Source organism: Hemitrygon akajei, chromosome 3, assembly GCF_048418815.1.
Source record: "Hemitrygon akajei chromosome 3, sHemAka1.3, whole genome shotgun sequence".
NCBI lineage: Eukaryota > Metazoa > Chordata > Chondrichthyes > Myliobatiformes > Dasyatidae > Hemitrygon > Hemitrygon akajei.
The window spans coordinates 48,777,833-48,801,130 of NC_133126.1; the positions used below are offsets into that span (position 1 = coordinate 48,777,833).

General features: G+C 39.7%; 1 protein-coding gene across 5 annotated transcripts in view; it reads right to left on the minus strand.

Annotated features, from left to right (window-relative positions):
• Window positions 1-23,298, minus strand: part of nin (ninein (GSK3B interacting protein)) — a 149,149-nt gene that overhangs the window by 121,028 nt on the left and 4,823 nt on the right. For 4 of the 5 annotated variants that reach the window (XR_012098225.1, XM_073039827.1, XM_073039824.1 and 1 more), the window contains exon 2: window positions 11,411-11,620. Coding sequence is in view for 4 of the 5 variants with exons in the window: in XM_073039827.1 (XP_072895928.1) it covers window positions 11,411-11,593 (183 nt within the window). In the remaining variant the exon portion in view is untranslated. The remainder of the gene's footprint in view (window positions 1-11,410; window positions 11,621-23,298) is intronic. The other variant, XM_073039825.1, reaches the window with a different exon arrangement.

A 23,298-nucleotide genomic window follows, 5' to 3' on the forward strand; every position in this document is an offset into this window, starting at 1 on the left:
GGGAAATTTGCTGATGGCATTGCTTCAGGTAGTCCTCCGAGAAGCAGTGAACCTCTCTTTCTGTGGATTGGTAGTTAACTCGCTACTGTATATTACCTATTACTATGGGTACATAATCCAAGTGGAGTTGTTGGAGTGTATCAGGGTGTACAGGAAACTAAGGGGAACATGGTGTGGATCTAGTGGGCTAGACAGCCTCCAGTGACTTAATATGCAACTTGTATTAGATCTCTCATTGCACTGGAGCAATACAACAATCTTTACCTCTGCAAAGTCTTCCAAATCATTCGGAGAATAGGTTAACTAACGTCAGTGTTCTTTTACAAACTAACTAACACAAGTTCTGATCTTAACCAACCAACACTAGTGGATGGGCTACATTCTCTGCACACTTACCAATTGCCTTCGAGCAGCCAGACTTTGAAGTCTATCGTGGCAAGTCACTTCCAGGAAGAAAGAACTTTGAGGACATTCTCAGAATATCCTTGTAAAAGGGGAATTGGAATATTAATGTCACTTTTCCAGGATACAATGACAAACCTTAGTCTTGGAGGCCATCCGTAAAGATAATTTCAAAAATGCATGTACTTTGAGGTAGTACAATGGAAGAGCACCAACATAATGAAAAATATAAAGTTGGAGTTACAGAGAAGAAAGTACTGTGCAGATAGACCAGGTGAAAGAGCCATGATTAGCTATGTAGTGTTGTTAAGCTTCATCTGCTCAAGAGTCTAACAGCAGCAGGATAGGAGCTGTCACTGAGCCTGCTGGTGCATGCTTTCAAGCTTTTGTTTCCTCTACCCATTGGGGGCGTGGGGAAGGAAGGGAACAGTTAAAATGAGAAAGTTCGGGCTGAGAGTCTTTGGTTACCCCAGCTACTTTTTCTGAGGCAGCATGGTGGAAAAAGATTCCAAGGGAAGGAGGATAGTTTTCATGATGGATTGAATTGTGTCCCAACTCCCCGCAATTTCTTGCAATCTTGGCCAGGACAATAGCCATACCAGGCTGTGATGCATCTGGATAAGTTGCTTTCTAGGGTGTACCCATAAAATTTGGTGAGGATCAATGGGAACATGCAGTACGTCCTTAGCTTTCTGATGAAGTAGGGGTGCTGATATGCTTTCTTGACCAGAACATGGTTGGAGCCGGATGAAATATTGGTGAGGTTTATATCTAGGAAATTGAAGGTCTCGATCATCTCCACCTCAACACCATTGGCACATTTGGGGACAAGTCCACTGCCCTGCTCCCTGATTTGTTAATAATTGCTGACATTGAGGGGAAGATTGTTGTCAATACACCATGTCACTAGGCTCTGTCTCCCTTCCTATATTCTGACTCATCATTGTTAGGATCAGGCCCATTTCGATGGGGTCATCTGTGAAAGTGTAAATGGAGTAAAGCACATTTTGACCATGCATTCATGAGCAAATATGATACAAAGTAGGGGGCTGAGAAGACAGCATTGTGGGTCACTTGTGTTCTGGATAACAGTGGCAGAGATGTCACTAACTCTCTTTATTGTTTGTTAGGAAGACATGGTTCCAGTTGCCAAAAAGGTAACTCATGGAAACGTTTGGCCCAAGGCCCCTCAAAATGTGAGGAGACACCTGGAAAGGTGCTGAAAACTTAGAAACTCTCCTACAAGAGGACATGGAGGCCTAGGGCAAGCAGCAGGAGCAGCCAAGAGCTCAATCAAACCCAGAACCCTGCAGCACATCACCTGTCTCAATGTCTCACTAGCCAGGTCAGTGTGCACAGATGTGAAAGCAAGCCATCCTCAGCCCTGAGAGACTGATGGCTCCAGTGTTAATTGCTATTTATCAGTCTAGTCCTGATCACTGCACATCTTGTTTCATAGCGATAAGGATGGTCTTTTATCTGAGAAACCGCAAATTGGAAATTCAACTGTGCAATCAATAATTAACCCCTCAAGTGCCAACTTTTGGAGATTCAAGTCATTTATATAGCAGGACCCCAATACTATGCTGAGGAAATGGTGCCATGGCTGGGAGAATGGAAACCAGGAGATTAAATCTACTTGTATAATCCTTCTCTGGGAGGGGCTCTGCATTCTTTCTTACTTGCAGTTATTTTTAGCATGACAAATGTCAAGTCGAATTCAAAATGCCTTCAGTATGTCTAAAGGTTCACATCTGAATGGTTGAGTTCAGAGAAGTAATCTGTCTATTTTCAACTCCCCAAAGTCTTCATTGATAAATACCCTTGGTCACAGTTATGTGTACTGAAGATTTGGCAAAAACTACAGTGAGGTTTGCAAATAGGTCAGTATATGCAATGCTTATGTATTTAGAATATTATTTCTTTTAATGTAACTGTTAATGCGAAGCTGGATTAGTGGTAACTGGACTAAGAAAAACAGAACAAATATGTCCTTTTACTCTAAAAATTTATCAGTGTAATTTCCTCGTCATCTCACTTGATGCTCCAGCCAAGTAAGTAACCAGCTGGTAGAGGCAAAGGTGTGTGTGGGTGATTGGGTTGTGATGGTTAGGCCCAACATGCAGATTGAAAATAACTTGCTTCCATTCTGATTTTATGGTTCTGAGGTGGTCTCCAGTTACCCTGGGCTCCTTGCCATTAATCCAGAACTTGTCCTACGAAGCCCATGTGATAGCAAGTATGCAACACCTCTCATATTAAAATACACAACACATAGGCAGCCATGATGGTCAGAGAATGGAATTGCAGCATTTCCAGTGACAAACCTATCATTGCTTGGGAAGTCGGATGCTTTTGGCATTAACATTGCTCATCTTGGACAAGTCTGTGGTTCCCCCATTGAGCTCATCAACCACCTCAGAAAACACAAAATCAAATTGGAAGCGAGTTATCTTTAATCCCGGGGGACTGCCTAAGAAATGTAGCTTGATCAAAAGGGGTCATCTTTTGACTAATAGAGTACAATTCACAACTCGAGTCTGTAGAATAGTGAGTTCAAGCATAGCTTTAAGGATTTAGACTTTCTCTTTGTGTAAGCATGGAAATATATGTTACTTGCTGCATATATTGCCTTTCAGATAAATTGACTGATTGTCACACTCAATCACCATCAGTTAATCCTGGAAAGACCCAGATACAAGGACAGGAAAAACCTCAAGGGTAGAAGAGTTTGGACAAAAGTCAAACGTCTTGTTGTAGCATGCTAAATCTTGCTTACATAACAAATGCAAACTTATTAGATACAGACGATGGGAGCTATTTGGATGAAGCACTGCAGAATTGGTAGAACTTGTAAATAAGTAACATGCACATCTTCAATCTCTGCTGCACATACAAGGAGCTCAAGTGTTGTAAACCATGATTCAGTTATGTGTTGAAGTCTACACAGTTGGTACACTTCCAGCATGAGGCTGTGCATTAGGTATGTGACTAGGTACGGTTTGTCAATACATAACCGAGTATTAAATGTCAGACTTCAAGCACAAAAGGCTGAACAATGATGGTTCTTTAACCCTGAAGGCTCAGAGTTCCTTTGACTAATAGTGAACAAATGCTGAAAGGATTAAGATGTGACAATGCTGTTTACAGACATATGGTGCAGGTAGCTATTTGTTTATGATGGTATCCAGCAAAATCTCCATAGTGATGAGTGGCTTGGTAAACGTCACCCAAGCACAGACATTCACTAGATTTCACATTTCACATTTGACCAAATGGAACTATTTCTTCAACATACATTTGTGAATTGAAACAAGTGTACTACAAGAGGCAAACAAAAATGAAAAACAAAAGACAACTTCCTGCCTTTCATAGTTCATTTTTTAAAAACTGGAATAGCAGCGACCACAGCAAATTACTTACAATAGCAAATAGATAATTATGAGCACAGGGGAAAAGGATAAAAGTGCACAAAAGGACTACCCAATTGAGCATAAACAAACCACTCAATTAAGGATTTATGCAAGTTACTTTGTACCTTCAAAGGCTCCTTAAACAGGTGAAGCATTAATACCAATGTGTGTTTTGTGTACAGAGCCCTCACAAGGGCTAAGGCGACTTCTTAAATGGGATCAGCTTCAGGGACTTTGAATGCTCGAAAGGCCTTTTATGAACCAGCTCTACCATTATAGAGATAGCAGGGGAAACCAGCCAGATCTCAGATCAAATGGAAAATATTTCCCTGGCAGAAAGGATTTAGTCAAGGGGTGTGTTTTGGTGTTAGGGTGAGCTGTCAGGGGGTGTGGGGGAGGTAGTTATTGGGATATTTGTGTACTGCTGGCAGTAAGGGGCAAGTCATTGATATTGGAAAGGGAATGTCTCTGACACAGAAGACACACATTGAGGGACTGGAATTAACAGTGAGGACTATGTTTAAAAGTCATTAAAGAATTTAGCAATAAGATCATTGAAGTATCAACCTCCATGACAAGGTATTGTAGCTGGCTTTGAATTTACATTGATGTGGGCCAGTGCTGAAGCACACTTATGTCTGTGTGCCCTGTGCATGTTACAAGCTATGTACATGCCAGTGCCATAGCGCGTGTCTGGGCAGATCTGTGAACACATACGGAATTCTGAAAGCAACTTAGCACCCTCCCGGAACAGTGCAGTTTGGATTAAGAAATTGATTCTGATTCAAGACTTTGGCATTGGTCTATACAAAAGGATTTCTTGATATTAGACATTCCATTTACCCTGCAAAATGTTTATTGGAGAAATGTAGTGTAAAACAATTTTTCCAAGGTGTCAATGTTTTAATAAATAGACCCATTAAGGCACTGTAACCTAGTTCTTTGTGCTTTACATAAATAAATCATACATAAAACCAATTTTACCCAGATCAAATTGCAGCAGGAAATATTTCTGAACAAAATCATATTCAACGAGAAACTGGATCGAGCAATTCTGCTGACATTTTCCGAACATCACTGGTATACATAACGAAGTCGCAAGTCGTGCACATTCCTCTCCCCCCCACCCTCCCCCCCATTTCTGCTTTAGACTCTCTGTGCACCTCTGACCCAGGTTGAAACCTCTCAGCACAATATGTTAAAGTTTGCCATTAGCTTAAAGCACCAACTCTGTAACATCAACGTTGTCCACATAGCATCTGCCAGTCTGAGATTTCAGTGGTTGGGATAATGGCATCTACATCAGTGATGCTCCCATCCCCATTCAGGGGCTTTGTTCAGATCCGAGCTGCAGGCTAATCACCAGCCCTGCGATCAGCATGCGCCTCGCACTGGCTGGCAGCCCCTCACAGCGTGCGAGATGATCCAGGCAGACCACGCTGTGAGGGCTGCCCAGACGCACAACATTGCAGTGTCCCCGCGCTCCTCAGTTTCCCCCCATCTCCTTGGCAACCTTTGCTGCAGCTGTTCTGCAGCTGCACGAGACCACTTCTTTACAATTCAGAAATATTTCCCTGTGGCCAGCGTAGCAAAGGCATGGAAATGTAAACAAGTCCCATTGGGAACATATTACCACTCATTTTAGAGGAGCACGTTATCTGCAAACTGCCAGATAGTTTCTAGGCTCAGGCTTTTTGACAGGAAATCTGTTCATTTTGCTAAGACTGTCAATCAGGAAATTTCTTCTGTTGAGTACACTGAATTGAAGTGAAATTAGATTAATGCAAGAAATCCAACTGCTGTAAACAGAATCAAGCCATTCTAAAAGTGTAAGGCTACATTCTGCCAGCTTTGCTCCAGAATCATTGTAGCTAGCAGCCCCATGGCTACTTTGGTAAAGTCTGCATGAGACAAAGCAGTATCATTCAGAACATCGGAAGATCACTTCCTCAGCGTTTGTCAGAGTGACCACTGATCTTTCATCAAGTAATTACAGTTCCCATCCATCATCAAGTGTGACTGACACCTCCAACCCCACCTCCTACTCACCACAGGACCTCCTTCATCCATGACTCTGCTTAATTTTAAAGCACATCAGCAAAAAGGGCAGAAGTACTTGAAGTTTTTTTTGTGTGTGGCTGTACTACTGCAGGACTCCAAGTCTTCATGACATTTAAGTAGATAAATGCAGCAAGAAAAGAACATTAACAGCTTTGTTGTGAATAAATAAATGTCACCTCACAGAAGTGTCAATATTCAAGCTTTGGTTTTTAAACACAATAAAAATAACATTTTCCCCAGTAATGTGTCTTTCCTTGCCATCTGTTGCTGTGTTCCCTGTGGAGTTTGAAATGTACAAACAATATACATGCAGGAATTCAAAAACACCTCAAATATAAGTCTGCAGTCCAAACATTTAATGGAGCCAGCAACAAAATTTAGAATATTTCACTTTAAAAACGATGGCTTAGAGTTGCAAGTGGGGTGGGGTGGTTAGCTTGTTGGGTAGTAACATTGTAATATCACAAATGCTGACAAAAATATTAACACTAAGCTGTCGCACTGAACTTTCACACCATGATACAATGCAGGCAGCAAATTCTCAGTCATCTTTACTGTTGCAGGTACATTTTGACTGCCCACACTTCTAGAGCTCTCTAGAGTAGGGCTGCCACATGATTAGAGATTTTTCATTTAGTTAAAGTGCAACATGTTCCATTTTTGAGCAGTGGTCTCATTAATCACTCAGCAGAGCTTGCTATTTCTCCAAACAAGGAATCCAGCCCTTCAGTAATGTATTCTCCTCACTCTCATTTGTCGCCATAGTTCGAGAGATTTATTTGCCTGCAATACTTTGAAAAGCAATATATTGTGTTTAACATCTACTACAACCTAAACATTTCCTCCTGAAAAAAAAATTGTAGATTTGGGATTCTGTTTCTACAAACAGAGATTTTATCCAAGGTCTCATACAGAAAGCTTTTGTTTGTGAAGGCCTTCTGAAATCAGCTTTCTATTGTTATAGTCAAACTTCCTAGGTCAGGATCGTGTGTAGAAAATCCAATGCACGGGGTTTTCTGAACAACACAAATATTCTTCCTTCTGATGAAGGCATCACTCCATTCTCTCGTTATCATTTATCATAAGTACAAATGTTAATATGCCACAATGGCAGAATACAGACTTGTAATGCATTTTATGTCCAAATTCAGCAATGAGTGTCTAGTAACTAACCTTGGACAGCATTGTCATTTTATGACCATGTGAATCAATCATTTTTCCCTCACCGGACTACTAGTTCAGATAAACAATGGACTAATATTGTTTGACAATTGATTTATATTGAAAAGTCAACAACAAACCAACATATTTAATGATGATCTCCAACAAAGGTAAACCTGGCAACTTCATGTTTGTCATCTTCCTTGCATGAGATAGTAGCCTGATCAAAACAAAAAGCTACTTTGTCAAAAGCCTTGCTAAAATCTATGTAGGTTACATAAATATATTGTCATCAACCTTCCTTGATACCTCACAAAACAATTCAATCAAGTTGGTCCAAAATAACATTCCCATAGCAATCCTATGCTAATAGTGCCTTTTTAAATGAAGGTTTCAGCTGTCCATTGGAAAAGTTCCCAATAATCTGGCCACTACCGAAGGTAAACCAAGTTCATCTGTTCTTCTCCTTTTTAAACAAGGTCAGCTGTCCATCAAAAACAAAATGACCACTAATAAAGCCACAGAACAAAGACGATCAGTATCGCTAACAACAGCGCATTGCTTCCTGGGCTTAATGCATTCTGTACTGGTTTGGTCACCAACTAGCCCGACAGTCCGCATAATAAAAAAACTCCACTCACTCCAGATATTCTCTCTTCTTTTCTCCCCTTTTCCATCAGGCAGAAGATAAAAAAGCCTGAACGCACTTGTCACCAGGCTCAAGGACAACGTCTACCCTGCCGTTAGAAGAACTTTGCATGATACCAGATGTCTCGGCTTCACAATCTATCTCAATATATTCTTGCACCTTTTTGTCCACCTGCAGTACTCTTTCTCTGTAGCTGCTACACTTCATTCTGCATTCTGTTATTATTTTACCTCATATATGTCAAACTCAAGGCCCGCGGTGGAATTATCTTTGGCCCGCGAGATAATATCTAATTACTATTAAAGCTGGCACCAGTAGTCGAAGCGCCTATGGCGTATGATATGGCTAATACTGAGTTTATTCAGGTACCAGGTTTTCAGGGTTTTTAGTGTTTATTCGGCAGTCTTGCTCGGCAGTCTTCTTCATAAGAAACGGAATTTGTAAAGTGAAACACTTTGTAGTTATAGCAGAGACTGAGACACATGAGAGCAGGCTGAAAAAACGGAGGCAACGAAGGCTGCGTTCGCACGCGTCCGACTGATCCGGCCCGCATGAAGCTGCATTTTGCTCAATCCGGCCCGTGACCTAAAATGAGTTTGACACCCCTGTTTTACCTTGACTACCTCAATGAACTATGGAATGATTTGATGTCTACGAACAGAATGCAAGGCCATCTCAGTAAATGTGACAAAAATAAGCCGATCCCATTTCCTCTGGCATCATTAGTGTAAACAAGGAGGCCTGAAGATTGTAGCCACAGCTTGCACACCTTCCTCTTCTGTTCCTGTCAGTAGGGTGGGATACATTTCTTTTGGATCTGGTGAATGATGACAGTTCCATCTGTAATTTCACACTCTCTAACTTACTGCAATATTGGCAACAATCCCTCCAATGAAAGTTTTCCCAAATTTCTCCACATGTTGCGTGTCCTAAACAGACCTTGCAACTTTCTTAGTTATTGTCTCACCACCCAAGGAGCTGAGGCCCTGAACTTTTCTTTGTAGGAACACCTTTGGCCTGAGATGAGAAGTTCTTTCCAGTCCACTTTTGGTAGATTATATATTTTTTAAAATCTTTCTCACACTGGTTTTACTTCCATTTAGAACCATTTCGATCACTATGTTGAATATAACTGAATTAGGAAATCTCCCACAAGAGAAGTGATCTCCAAATCAATGACATGCTTCTATTTGTAGGTTCTGATAGGGCTGATGAGGCCTGTGTGGATCGGTGGGATATTTGGGAAGATGTCCTCTTTCCTCATATCCTTCATGTGATGATACTGATAAGTTGGAATGTTTACTACCTTTCCGAATACTTCTCCAAAGCTGAGCAGTTACATACCGGGGGTTTTGATGAATTTGTTTCTTAACCAAATAAAATGTGAGAATATCACCGAGACATTTTCTCAGTTCTGGAAAACTCTTCAGGCTTTGGAATTCAGAGCAGCAAATTAATTTTGTGCTGCTGGTGGCAGCCCGGTGGTTGGATGTGACCCACACTGGAATTGGCTCAGAGTCTAACAGAGCTTTGATGATGGTGTTGCTGGTCTCAAGGAGGACATAGGCATTGATTTGCTCATCTTGCTCATGGGTTGGAAGGATTTTGCAGAGGCAGAATTGGTGGTACTTTTAAAGTGCTTTCAGTACCTGCTGCAGGTCTTTCTCATCCCTGAAGCATCCAGGAGGACAAAAATTCAGTATTTGGTGTCAAATTTGAAGTAATGGATTTCAAACGTTTTTTTTTTCTTACCCCAGTTGGCAAATTGGAGCAGTGGAAAGCTTTGCCTTTAGTTTCAGTTTAAGTGAGTAGTGGTTCCCAAGATACGGAAAGTGGATGCAGCTGTTCCAGGATCTTACAACAGATCTGGATTTTTAGGGGAAGAGTGTTGTGTGGTGGAGTAGTTAGCAGAGAAACTTGCTTTTCCTGATGTTAAGTGTGAGGCCTATTCTCCTGGAAACTTCATTTTAGGGTTTAGACTTCAAATGTACACTTGATGCAGGTTAACAAACTCTACCCAATCTACGATTTTTTACAACTTTACATCCCTCATCTGGTCGGTTCTCAGCCGTTTTCACTTCAGAGAAAACAAACCAAGTCCATTCAACCTTGCCTCATAACTGAAGTCTTTCCGGGCAATTTCCTCATTGAACTCCTGTGCACGGTCTCCAGTGCAACATCATCCTTCCCGTGGTTTGATGCTTAGAACTGTACATTATATTCCAAGTGTAACATAGGCAGTGCTTTGTAAAATTGTAATATAATGTCTTAACCTTCATATTGTGCCTTCCTCACCAACCTGTCTGCTTATGTTTCAGGTCTTGAATTTTTAGGATTCCCTGTTCGGCAGCATTCCTTGGTGCCCTAGCACTTACTGTACATGTCCTACCCGTTTGACTTCTCAAAATGCATTACTGCACACTCGTCAGATTAAATTCCAACTGTCAAGGGTTTGCTTAATTTTTGATCTGGTCTACATCTTGTTGTAGCCTTGTACAACCTTCCTTGCTACCCACAATATCACCAACCATCATGTCATTCACAAGCTTACTAATTGTACCTATGACACTTACATCCAAGTCATTAAAATATATTATGAATAACAAAAGTCCCAGCAACAATACACACAAGTCACAGAACTCCAATTAGAAAGGCATCCTTCAACCTCTATCTTACAACCAAGCCAAATTTGAATCTGATTAGCCAAGACACATTGGTGTGGTAAACTACGTATACCTGTCTGGACATGCCCCTATGCTGACTGCTCCTGTGGCTTCTCCCACAGACCCCTGTATAAAGGCGATTGGGGCACTGCTCCTCCCCTCAGTCTTCAACATGGTCGTGCTCCCTTTTTCCGCTGTTAATAAAAGCCTATTGTTCACTTCCAGTCTCCTAGAGTTATTGATGGTGCATCAATTGGATCCAATGTGCAGCTTTCCTTCTGAACTAGCCCACCACATTGACCTTATCAACTGCCTTACTAGTACTTGATAGCATGGAGCCAAGGACACTCACATCACAAACAGCCTAGGCCGACGAGATAATTGCAATGTTACTTCCAACAAATGCCGCCTGACCGTCTCTCTTCTGATAAAACTTTCCTCCATTCTTGCCTCTCTACAGGTTGTGTCCCGAGATGTCGGAGCTGAAAGTTTTAACATTATCGGAGGAGGAGCACACTTGCTTGGGCTCTTTCCATTCACCATCAGTTCTTTAGGTCACATTTCTTTTTGTTGGATCGTGGCCCTCAATTGCCTGAGCAACTGCTTTCCTTTTTCCCCCTGAGTGACCAGGGCGACAGTGGACTTATCACTAGCAATGCCAAATGGCTACCAAGGACAGGTGGTCAGACTCTTCCTTGTTGGAGACAATCAGGCACGTTTGTGGTCTGAATTTTATGTTATTCAGATCTTGCAGGCATGGAATGCTTCACTTACATCATCCACAATACTACGGACTAAATTAGGCTCTGCTCATTGTGATCATCCAGCAACCTCAAGTATATTACACTATTTTCAGAAAATATATTATAGTAATGATGATCAACATCGAAAATAAGAGTTGAGAAAAATAACATGGTGATTTCAGATAGATAACGATAAGGAAGGAAGTGCAAAACTCCACCAGTAATGTACTCATTCTGAGATGGTAATCTAATCGGGTCAGTTGTAGGAAAGGCTTATAATAACGATGCTGTCACTGCAGAAACAAAACGTGCTCTTACCCTGCCGGAGAGATTTTCTTGAAGGAGGGTCTGCAGCAGCACTGGAGCAACTTCTTGTAACTGCAGCATATGACAGAGGTCAGTCAGCTCCTCGCGGCCCAGTGACCCAGAGCCAATGGTATCGAAGCTGTCAAACACCTCCTTCAGCCTTGCCTCATACTTATCTTGCTCGACTTCATCCATCCCATAGCACACGATGGGCAACACCTGCTGAAAGACGGAACAAAACCTTTAGCCAAACCTTCCCTAAAAGAAAAAGGGGAATGTTTAGCATTCATGTGCCATGGGAATCAAAGGGCAGGTGGTTCATTCATGACTAAAACGAGAGTTAAATAGGGGCAGAGGGAGGCAAGTAACAGAATGCAGAAAGCAAAGCAGAAACAGCAGGGAAAGATTTAAAGAGAGTTATTCAGACTGGCAGACTGCAGGAAATCCCTTTATCAGAATGATGAGGAGTCTTCAACTTGAACTCCATTTCACCTTTTACCAATACTGTCTGAGCTGCTAAGTGCTTTGAGCATCTTTGTTCTTGCTTCTGATTTCTAGCATCTGCATTTTTAAAAAAAATCTTCAGCCATAGGGGGAGGGGGTAGTGTTGTCTGTGTTCCATAAGTTAGTGCTGGGACCACAACTGCTCAAATTGTAGTCTGGCTGTGGCAGATTGAAAACAGGGTAATACAGAGGATGACAGACACCAATGCTCAAGAGGTGAATGGATTCAAGGCTGAGATCAATATTTCCTTGGACTCAGAAGGAAGCAAGTGATACAAGCCTAGAATTAGAATTTTAACTATTATACAATTTCATATATGTACAAGATACACTTTTGAGCAGGCTTTTAAGTATCTGTGGCCGTTTCCTATTGAAGTTCCACCTTTGGGAAATGCCCACCCCAATATATCCCCCGAAGGCCGAATGGTCTACTTCTGCACCTATTGTCTATTGTCTCTAATGGAAACTCCTTCTCCTGTTTCCCTAACATGACAATGTCATTGGCATGGACTACTTAAATCAACCAAAAGTTTGAGAGGTCATCACTTACTGCCTTCATAGTTAACTCTAAATTCAAATAGCCTCAGATGAATAGATTCTGCACCTTTTAAAATATTCCCCATTTTATTATTTTCATGTATGAAAAGAAACAAAATAGAAGTAATTTTAAAATTAAACATAAAGTGCTAGAAAACTTGAGAGGGCCAGCAGCATCTTGGAAAAGGGAAACGGTTAACCTTGTAGGTCCAATATCCTCATCAGAACTTGGCGGGGGGAGAGATGGGGTAGGACAACTTAACTTTTCAGCAGTACAGAAACTGGGGTAGGGATGGGTAGAGCAAAGGAAATATACTTGATCGGATGTGACCATAATAGCTAATACAGCAATGACAGTAGGTGTAGGAATCAGATAATTCTTCTCTGAAAATTTTATTTCATTCCCAGTGGGCTTTTGGTATAAGTCTGTAAACCAATAGCAGAAATCTGAACTGCAGTTATGCAAGCCCAATGCTGTTGATTTTTGGAATCCCCACCAAATAACATCACATTTTTGTGTTTTCTCTTCCCGTTGGCATCATCTTCCTAGCACAGATTTTAAAACTTTTATAAAAAGGGGGTCAACTCATGACATTTGTTTAAAGCAACAATGTCCAAACTTTGGATTTTTTTTTTCTGATGACTTCTGATTTGGTGTTGGTATTAGTGGTAGCCCTTTCTCAGTGAACCAGTCATTTGGGATAATTGTTGTTTGGGCAACAAAACAACTTTTAGGCATAGAATCAGCCAAGATCTTATTAAACAGCAGAGCAGACTTGACAGACCTAATGATATTCCTGCTCCAATTTCTTTTATACAATATGGAGGAATATTAATACATTTCCAGAATGGTTGTTATTGTTAAGGACCATCATTAAGGCCCTCCCATCACCCAGGACATGCCCTTTTCTCTCTGTTACCATCAGCAAAGAGGTACAGAAGCCTGAAGACACACTCAGCGATTCAGGAATGCTTTTTCCCCTCTGTCATCTGACTCCTGAATGGACACTGAACCCATGAACACTACCTCACTTTTATTATTTTTGTTTTTGCACAATTTTTAATTTAACAATTTAATATGCATATTAATATATATTTACTGTAATTAATGTACATTTATTTTTGCTATATTATCATGTATTGCATTGTTGTATTGCTGCTAAGTTAAGAAATTACATGGCAAACGCCAGTGATATTAAACCAGAATCTTATTATTGGCAAACAAAATTTGATGCAAATTTGAGGGGCTATATTTGGTTAATTAGAATTTGAAGATAAATATTCCTTGGAAAATGAATCTGAAAGGACTGAAGATGCACAATGATTTAACAGCAGATCAGTGGTGATGCAGGTTAATAAAGTGTTTCAAAGGGAAAATGAAGCAATTACTGGAAGGACAAAATTTAAAGCTGAAAAGTTACATTATTTTTCTTTAACACAGTGCAGGTTCAAGTACTGTGAACAGTGCAGTAGGGAAATTTGTTGCTGATCACAAATGCACGCAAAGTACCAACAAACATTTGTCACTTCTGCACATGCACAAGTAGATGTCTTCAATGTGAGAACTACAATTAGTGGCTGATGTTTGACTCAGGCAAACAAAGATGAATTACTGTCCCAGGCTTTCTACATTATTAAATACAAAAAGGCTGTGGAGAAGATGCCAAAACAATCTACAAGGCCTATACCAGATCTGAAAGGTCATGCTGCAACGGTACAGGGCACTGGTGAGGCTGCACCTGGAGTACTGCGTGCAGTTCTGGTCTCCTTACATGGGGAAGGATATACTGGCTTTGGAGGCAGTGCAGAGGAGGTTCACCAGCTTGATTCCAGGGATTGAAAGGGGTTAGACTATGAGGAGAGATTGAGTCACCTGGGATTGTACTCACTGGAATTCAGAAGAATGAGAGGAGATCTTATAGAAACATACAAAACTATGAAAGGGACAGATAAGATAGAGGTAGGAATGTTGTTTCCACTTGTAGGTGAGAGTAGAACTAGGGGACATAGCCTCAAGATTCGGGGGAGTAGATTTAGGATGGAGATGAGGAGGAACTGCTTTTTCCAGAGAGTGATGAATCTGAATTTTCTGCCCCATGAAGCAGTGAAGCAAATATATTTTAGGACAAGATTGGAAAGACTTTTGCATAGTAGGGAAATTAAGGGTTATGGGGAAAAAGGCAGGTAGGTGGAGATGAGCCCATGGCCAGGTCAGCCATGATTTTATTGAATGGTGGAGCAGGTCTGACAGACCAGATGGCCTACTCCTGCTCCTATTTCTTATGCTCTTTTGCAAGTCTGTCACAAGCTATTGACCAGATTATGGCTTTTTAAACAAAATAACAAACATTTAAAGCTTTTTGAAGAGTTAATGAGTTTAGAGAAGACATCTCTGCATGGGGATATCAAAACAAGGAGATATTAAGTTGTCTTAAATTACTTAAGCCAATGCAAACAACCAGTTGCTAAATGAAGGATGGAATATCACAACTGAGCCTGCTGAAGATAGTTAGGCTTTCCTGAGGAATTTCTGCTCTGATGTCCTGGGACTGTAATAACCCAAAAAAGGAATTCAGGAGAATATCTTCATCAAAATATTAAAACTCTCTGCCTCAGGGGAAAAATGAGGTGAATAGCAGAGAGACTTACAAGAAGAAGCTGACTAAATATGTATGGGAGCCTGGAAGAAGGAAATGCTCATGCAAGTTATGAAGTATATGAAGTGTGAGGCATGATCTTGATAGCGTCCATTTCTGTGCTACAAATACAATGTAAAAAGTGCTATCTGTTATATTCCCATAAGCTAGGCTAAAAAAGTATCATACACTGCACAAGTTTCAAAGCAAATGGATACAATGTTAATGTTCCAATATTTTCCTGATAAACCATATTGCAGATTCATAGGATCAACCAAATGACAAGGTGGGATTGCTGAAAATATACCACCTGTGGTGTATGTCTGGATAACCAAAACTTTATACACAATAGTATAAACATGGAAACATTAAACTTTAGAAATAAAAGAAAATGAAAGCTCTCTTCATCTTAGAGCAATTACCAACCCAACAAAGTCAAAAATCAGAATCTGAATTCAAATCTTCTCATATGCCAATCATCGATATGCACACATAGCCTAGATTCCAACTTTTTTAAAAAAAAGTTGATCGTCAGCTGTGGTTGTATATTGCCCTGCAGATGTCATTGTCTTATATGATCTGTTGGCTAATGAAAGCCAAGCAGTTCAGATCCAGAGAAAATGCTTAAAGCAGCTCCTTGTAGCATTCAGCTATTGAAGCCCAGCCCTCCATGTTTGGCTGTTTTGAACAGATGCGTTCAACTGGTAGGGAACTACATTGCAAACCTTTATGTTTATAGTCCAGAATGTACCCAATTTGTAATTTCTTTCTTTGTGTAAACCTTCTGTTGCTGCAGCACAGAAGCTACACAGCCGTGCTGGAAACATTTCTGTGGGAATCTTAGCATGAGGCATGCTCAGCTGCAGGTAAAAGTGCCATTAATCGCAATACAAAAAGATTGTCAGCATCAGCAGGACCCAAACTCATTTCTTGCTTGCTGTATTGATAGAATAGACTTAATAGTCATGGCTGCAATTATTAATGTAATCAGGGTTTGAAGAGGTTTCTAAATGACACCAGCTGCAACATAATATAGTGCTGGATACATCTGAACACCCTTCTGAATACATTAGAAGGCTACGTGACTTAAAGTGAGTGGTGTGGGGACAACAAGCTACCGTGCACAATACCACCTCTGTTCCCAATTTCTAATTATAACTGTGCAGGCTTAGCCCAGACAACGGAGTGGAATATTGTAGGACACATACAGATTGTAAATGAAGTGTTGAGGAAATTATTTGGCATACATTAAAAGGGGAATAAGATCAAAGCAACAAAATGAAGTGGCAGCATCCCATTAACCCCATTATAAACTTAGTCATGCCTGTGCACAAGGAGAAACAGAAGCAGAAGGTCATTCAGCCCTTTGTACTTCTCTCCCAGTTAACAGGATTGTGGTGGACCTGCATCTTCAGGTTCATTTTCCTGTACTCATCTACCATTTCTTGTTTTATTTATATCTAAAAATGATTAACATCTGTCCAGGACGTGCTCATGAATGACTCTCCAAAAAGGGAAAGAAACCTAAAGATTTACTGCCATCTGAGGAAATAAACTCTCATCTCAATCTTGAATGGCTGGCCTTTCATTTTGGGATTACAAACTACACTGCTAGACACCTTTACTCGAGGAACATCACTCCAGAATGTAGCTGGTAAGAACTTTATAGGCTTCACTAATATAGCCGGGGGAACAGAGAATTGTGCCTGTTGTTTCTGGCAGGAGGGAAAATAGTGTGGGTCTCCTCCCCCCGCCCATAGCCTTAAAAGTGTGCCCCACATGCTTAGGCAATTGTCTAGTCCATAAGAAGAAGACTATGTAGTCTTTGTGAGAGTCACTGCTTTAACCCTTTTATTTAAGGCCTTTTGCTGAACTTGAGTTTGTGGTACTTGTATGGTTAGTCTCAAATTTCCATGTAAACATGAGGCACTGATGTGCTTTATTATACTGGTGTAGTAACTTTACCTAACACACTTTACTCAGTCTGATGAAAACTCAGGAGCTGTATTTTATGTGAAATTTGACTTGCCTCTCCATGTGCAATGTTCCTAGCAAAACTGCTGCTTGTTCATAAAAGTTGCTATGAACAAACTATCTCATCAGACTGCCTGCCTTGAGGAGGTACAGAACCAGCCTATAATCCCATCTCAGTGGTTACAATAGACTCACCTTTTATTCTTTTAAACTGAAGTATAGATTCATTCCACTTAATCTCTTCTCTTGGGATAAAAAATCTCCAAAAATCAATCTGGCAAATCTTTGCGCTCTTTATTGCAAGTATATCCTCCTATAGGTAGGGAGATGAGGTCTATTCACAATGTGCCGGGGCAGCCTCACTATTCCTCTATAACTCAGCAAAATGTCTGATGAACATTCTTTGTCCCTGAATGTTAATTTGGTTTCTCTATTTTTTGTATATGCTGCCTGACCTGATTGTACTTTCAGTTTTTAAAAAAATTTCAGATTTCCCGTATCTGTTGTTTTGTTTTTGATTTTCATTTGGGAATTATTACACTTGGTTCTGTCATCCAAATCATTGATAAAGATTGTGAACAGCTGGGGCCCCACCATTAATCCTTACAACATCCAATTAGTCACAGCCTCCCAACCTGACAACAATCCCCTTATTCACACTTCTCTGAGTCAGTATATCATCCCCAATCCCATTTACTCTAATTCTGTCCAATTTTATCAAAGGCCTTCTGAAAGTTCAAATGTACCACATACACTGCTTCCCTCTCATCTAATCTGTCAGTTTTAATCTCAAACTCACAATAGATTTGTCATCTTTTCCTCGTTTGTTAACAAACTGTATTTCATCTGTTATATCCTATTAGGATATTTTACCTTTCCTGTTAATCATCAGTTCCAATATTTCCCCCTCTGTTATGCTAATTGACCTATGGCTCTTCATTTGTAGAAACTAATGTAGAACAGATGTAATTTTGGAGAATGACAGCCAATGGATCCACCATCACCATTGTCACCTCTCTCAAAACCTTGTGATGCAGGTCATCAGGTTAGGGGTATTTTATCAGTGATGACTTTCTCCAATATTTTCCACTGATGCCCAATAGGGATTCCTGTAGGTTAACAGTCTTGATTGTATATGTGGATGACTATGGTTTCAAACAGAAGGCAGGGCGCAGACGTGTGCTGTGAACACTAGACCAGACTCCACTTAGGAGATTCAAACTCATTGAAGTTAATTTACCTGAATTTTGATAAGCAGTTTAAAAAATGCACCCATCTTGTTATAACACCATGTGCATAAAACCTGAATTACTACCACTTGGAATCTAAATCTGAATGAAGCACTACCCTGTGAAAAGTCCCAAGTTAAATGTGATCACCCAGGGATACAGTGGTCACCCAGTGTCAGAACTTTATATAAATCACCTTTTTTTTTCCCCTTTCAATTTTCAGGACTTGGTTTGTCAGAGGCAAGCCTGCATTTATTCCCTATCCAAATGATCAAATAAAACCAAAGGTACTCCTTAAATCATATTTTGAAGTGAAGTGGATTGCAAATCAGTTGCAGGAAGTATTCACTTTAAAATAGGAGGGATTTTCATCTTAGTTGATACAGCAGGGTAATTCCAAGATGAATCTATTTTGTTTGAAAAGGAAGGAGCAAAGTTCCATTCTCATCAGAATCTCTTCCTCATTCATACATGAGCTCTCAAGCATTCTCTCCCCCAGTCACACACAGACACTCCGATAAACTGGATAAAGTGAATTTGAAAATAGTCAAAATGGCAAACTCATTTGCCAGTCTAATATCTCTGTCTCATAATTACCACACTGACACACACATAAAAAGATACCCAATGTATAATGTCAGTTAAAGAATTCTTTTGGTGGGCAATCAATCAGTAAGAATGACATTTAATTGAATGTTATCTTTGAATGGGTAAAATGCAATTTTTGAGCCCTATAGCAAGTTCAGACATATCAGACCTACCTCCTGCTAAGAATTTGTACGTCTTTCTCATTATGCATAAATTATTCACAGAGATTAATATGAAATGGAGCATGTCATGCTCTATTAGACTTTCATGAAAATATTAAATAGTAGTGATTATGTCAGTAGACTGGGACATGTAATTGTCCACTAACAAATTTTAAAAAAGAATTCAAAGAAGAAAGCCATGCATTTCAGACAGACAATTGTCATTTAATAGTTGGGGGGGGGGGGGATGGAATTACAGTTTTCCCCCCAACAGTTTGAATTGAAAAATATTAATTTGTTTAAAATAAGCTTATGCAGTAAGATGACCTGAGACTAAGTATTTGCTGGAAATGCCTTTTTTAAAATAAATGCTGCTTTTTGTTCATCTGGTCCATTTAAAAAGACTTTTCTCAAGTCTAGTAAGCAATAAAGGCTCTTCCCGGTATGCCCTTAAAGATAAACTACAGTATTCAGTAGTCTAGATTACTATCATTGTTTACAAGTTTAGTTCATCAATCTGAGCGATCTAAAATCCTGAATATGCTTTTAACTGCTTCTTTAAATTATCTGTTGCTTTCTTTATCAGAATACATTTTGTGCGAGCTGATTACTTTTTACATTAAGAAAACATTTTCCAAATACTGATCTACAAATTCCTTCTTGTAGATTGTTATTTACACATTCTTTTCAAACTCTCACTATTCAGTTGCAAATAAATTTCCAACTGTCCTCACTCTGTACCCTTCGCTACCTCATACCTGTCTACATGACTAAATCAACTTCCTTGTAGTGAGAATATCCACTTCAGCACCAGTGAAATTAATAAATGTTTCCAAAGAGATCCCCTGGTCTTCCAATGATAGAAACATTTTGGGTCATGCTGTGTAGAACGTTGCAATGTCATGTTCAACCAGGAATTACTGCAAATTCACTGGAGTCAGATCAGATTTTCCTTACAACCAGAAACAGGCTCAAATATCAGAACCAATTGGCTTGAATTAGCCGTTGGACCTAATCAACAAAATATTTTTGTAATCCAAACTTAAAATAAAATTTCACAGGTTATTTTGTCAGCACTGTTTTATCAAAAATCACAATATCATTTTACTTACTAATTAGCTTATAGACATAACTAAAATCACACTATAATTTGCTGTCCTTATGGTTTTTGAGCACCGGCAAGATGCTTCTGCATCTTGTTTCAGATGAAAACTAAAATAAAAGATATGGAGTTTAAAAACTTGTGTAAGATGCCTACTGGCATTTCCAAACATTAACTACAACGGGCATGCTCTGTTGGTGCCAGAAGCATGGCAACACTTTCAGGCTTCACAGTATAATCCTCGCCAATCTGATTTGACACAAATGATGTATTTCACTGTATGTTTTGATGCCCGTGTGACAAATAAAGCTAATCTCTTTATCTTCACTGTATATCAATTATCTCCCACAATGAATTTGCTGGAAACTGGTTTTCCTTTGAGATACTGCTTCAAGACCAAGGTAATATTTTTTCTACTGTTTTAAATATTTTCAGTGAAGTGTATAAATCTAGAGAAGTGCTTTAGAGAAGCACACTTTCATAAATGTGCAATGGAACCTGTATCCACCACTTCCACTGGTAGCTCATTTCACACTCACCTGAGGGAAGAAGTTCTTCCTCAAATATTTCACCTTTCACCCTTAACCTCTAGTCTCCCCCAACCTCTACAGAAAAGGCCTGCTTTCGTTTACCTTATCTATACCTCATATAATTTTGTTTACCTCTATCAAATTTTCCCTCATTCTCCTATGCTCCAGGGAATAAAGCCCTCACCTATTCAACCTTTCCCCAAAACTCAGGTCCTCAACTCTCAGCAACATCCAGGCAAATTTTATCTCTACTCTTTCATCATATTGGTACATTTCTGGTAGGTGGGTGACCCGAACTGATATGCATTTAGAAGTGTATGACTCCATTCAATTGGAAAACTGGAAGCGACGAGCATCTGCACTTATGTTTTTACAAATACAGCTGCTGGCCACTTAGGAGATTTGCTTGGAATCAACTCCTGCACTGAACCTGCAGTACTCATTACGGTTGAGGGATAAATATCCTGTAGCAATGCATCTCCACTTATAACATTGTATTCAATGGGAAATAGCATTTTGCATTACAGAAAATTATTTACAGTTTTCTAGGAAGGCTACTCCTCTGTAAAAAGGGGTGCGTCTGTACCAAGTGTTAGGGGAAAAGTTAAAAGATTTGAAAGGAAAGTGTTTTTCTTTAAAAGAAAAATGCCCAGGAATGGCAGGTGCCTGGAATGTGCTGCCAGGTGAGGTGTTAGAAGCAGATATGGCAACAACATTGAGGCTTTAAACAGACCCATGACGTGGTAAAGAATAGAGGGATATGACCCTTGGCAGCAGATACATTTGGTTTAGACTGGTTGGTTGGCAGACACACTGTGCTGAAAGATCTGTTCCTGAGCTAGGCCATTCAACATCTTTGTTTAATTTACTTCATACTTGATTTTAAAGTTTTGTGCACATAAACTTTCTATTGATGCCTCAATGTACAGTAGTTTACAGATTACTTTCACACTAATGACAAGAATGCAATTTAAAAGCACTATTTAGAACATGGTAAAGCTGTTTACAAAAAGAAGTTCTGCATATTTCATCTCATTTAATATGTGTAGCTCATAAAATAAACTGGTTTTATTGGTAAGGATAATGTGAAACTTTGATTTGGGTCACTCAAACACAGCATGAACAGAACAAGCCAAAATGTTTTGTTGCCTCATTTTTTGAAAGCAGTGCTTTGATATAATAAGCAATGGCCAGAGTCATGAAAGTTTTCATCCCTGGATAGTCACAGTTTTGAAAAATATAATTATCCTGACACTCATTACTCCAAACAATGAAGCGTTGATTTATTTGACTGGTTTGTTCCACCTGCAGCTCAAAATGAAATGGCCCTCTAACTAGAAGGGTTATTGTTAGTCAAGTTGAAAATTAGGCCATTTGCCTATTTAGCTTAATCTGTCACAAACAATCTTAGGCTGCATATAACTTGTATTTAACAAATAAACCCACATCTATAACCAACTTGCAGCTTCAATTGATTTTTATTGGTTTTGATTTTCACAGTAATATTTAATTTTAGCACTGATATTTCACCCAGCAAACAGCAGGCATCAACAACACTAGCTGGCCTATTAGCAGGCTTTTGTTGCCTGATGATAAATTGTTGTTTTGACAAGAGTAGCTAGAAAATTAGCACCGCTTCAAGATTTTTATATCTACAAAAAGAGGGTCTCTTTTTATCTTGATTAAATAGAAGAGTCATTCTCACATTTAGGTCAAAGGTTTTGATGCTTTTAAGTCTCAAGGCTGAAATATGCCATTGTAAAACATCTTTCTTCATTATGTTTTGGACCATAGCAACTCAGTGGAATTGTAATGTTTCAATTTGCAGGGTAATTCAAAGATGCTAAATCTCCCACACAGCAGGCTACCCTAAAATGATTTGGTGATGAAAAACTGCAGGTAGAAATTGGTTAATTAGTGACAATTACTAGAAGTGACCAATTTCATGAGGGACGTCGAAGAGCATTTGTTGTATTATTGTTCTCATACAATATGTGGATAACATGGAGGTCTGCCCAAACAGGTGTCAATGCCTTACATATGCTAATAAGGAGTTTTATATCTGATGTCAAAGCCTTTGAGAAATAAAGCTACTGTGAGTGGAAGAGACATCTGTCCGGTCAGTGTTCCTTAGCACAGATGTGGTCTGCTGAATGCCATTTTAGAACAATTAAAATTTATGTGGGGCTAGGAAGAGCTGGAGTCAATGTCAATCCTGTTCTTCTCCTCTCATTCCATTTACTGACATCTGCTGCCAATGTGACCAAATGCCAAGTTCCCGAGCTGAAATGGAAAGCAGTTAATGAAGATGTGATAGGTGCTATCAACCCATTCAAATGGCCTAGACCAGGCCCAGTGACAATATCAATCTGGTCCCATAAATCTCCATTCTGCTGCTATCCATCCAGATTCTGGGTTTGGAAAGGAACCCTTTGAATGAGCAGCTAATTAGTGCATTGAGCTCGCTAAAGTCAAGCTCAACTTAGGAAAAACAATGTTGTTTGGCTGTTGTTTTCAATGGGTGTTTTCACTGCTGCCACAGGATAAGTGAACAGGTTTAACAGCGGATGTGATTTAAATGCTCACAGAACTGTAGTCAGACTTACTCTGGAATAATAACTGGTTTCACATTTTCTCAC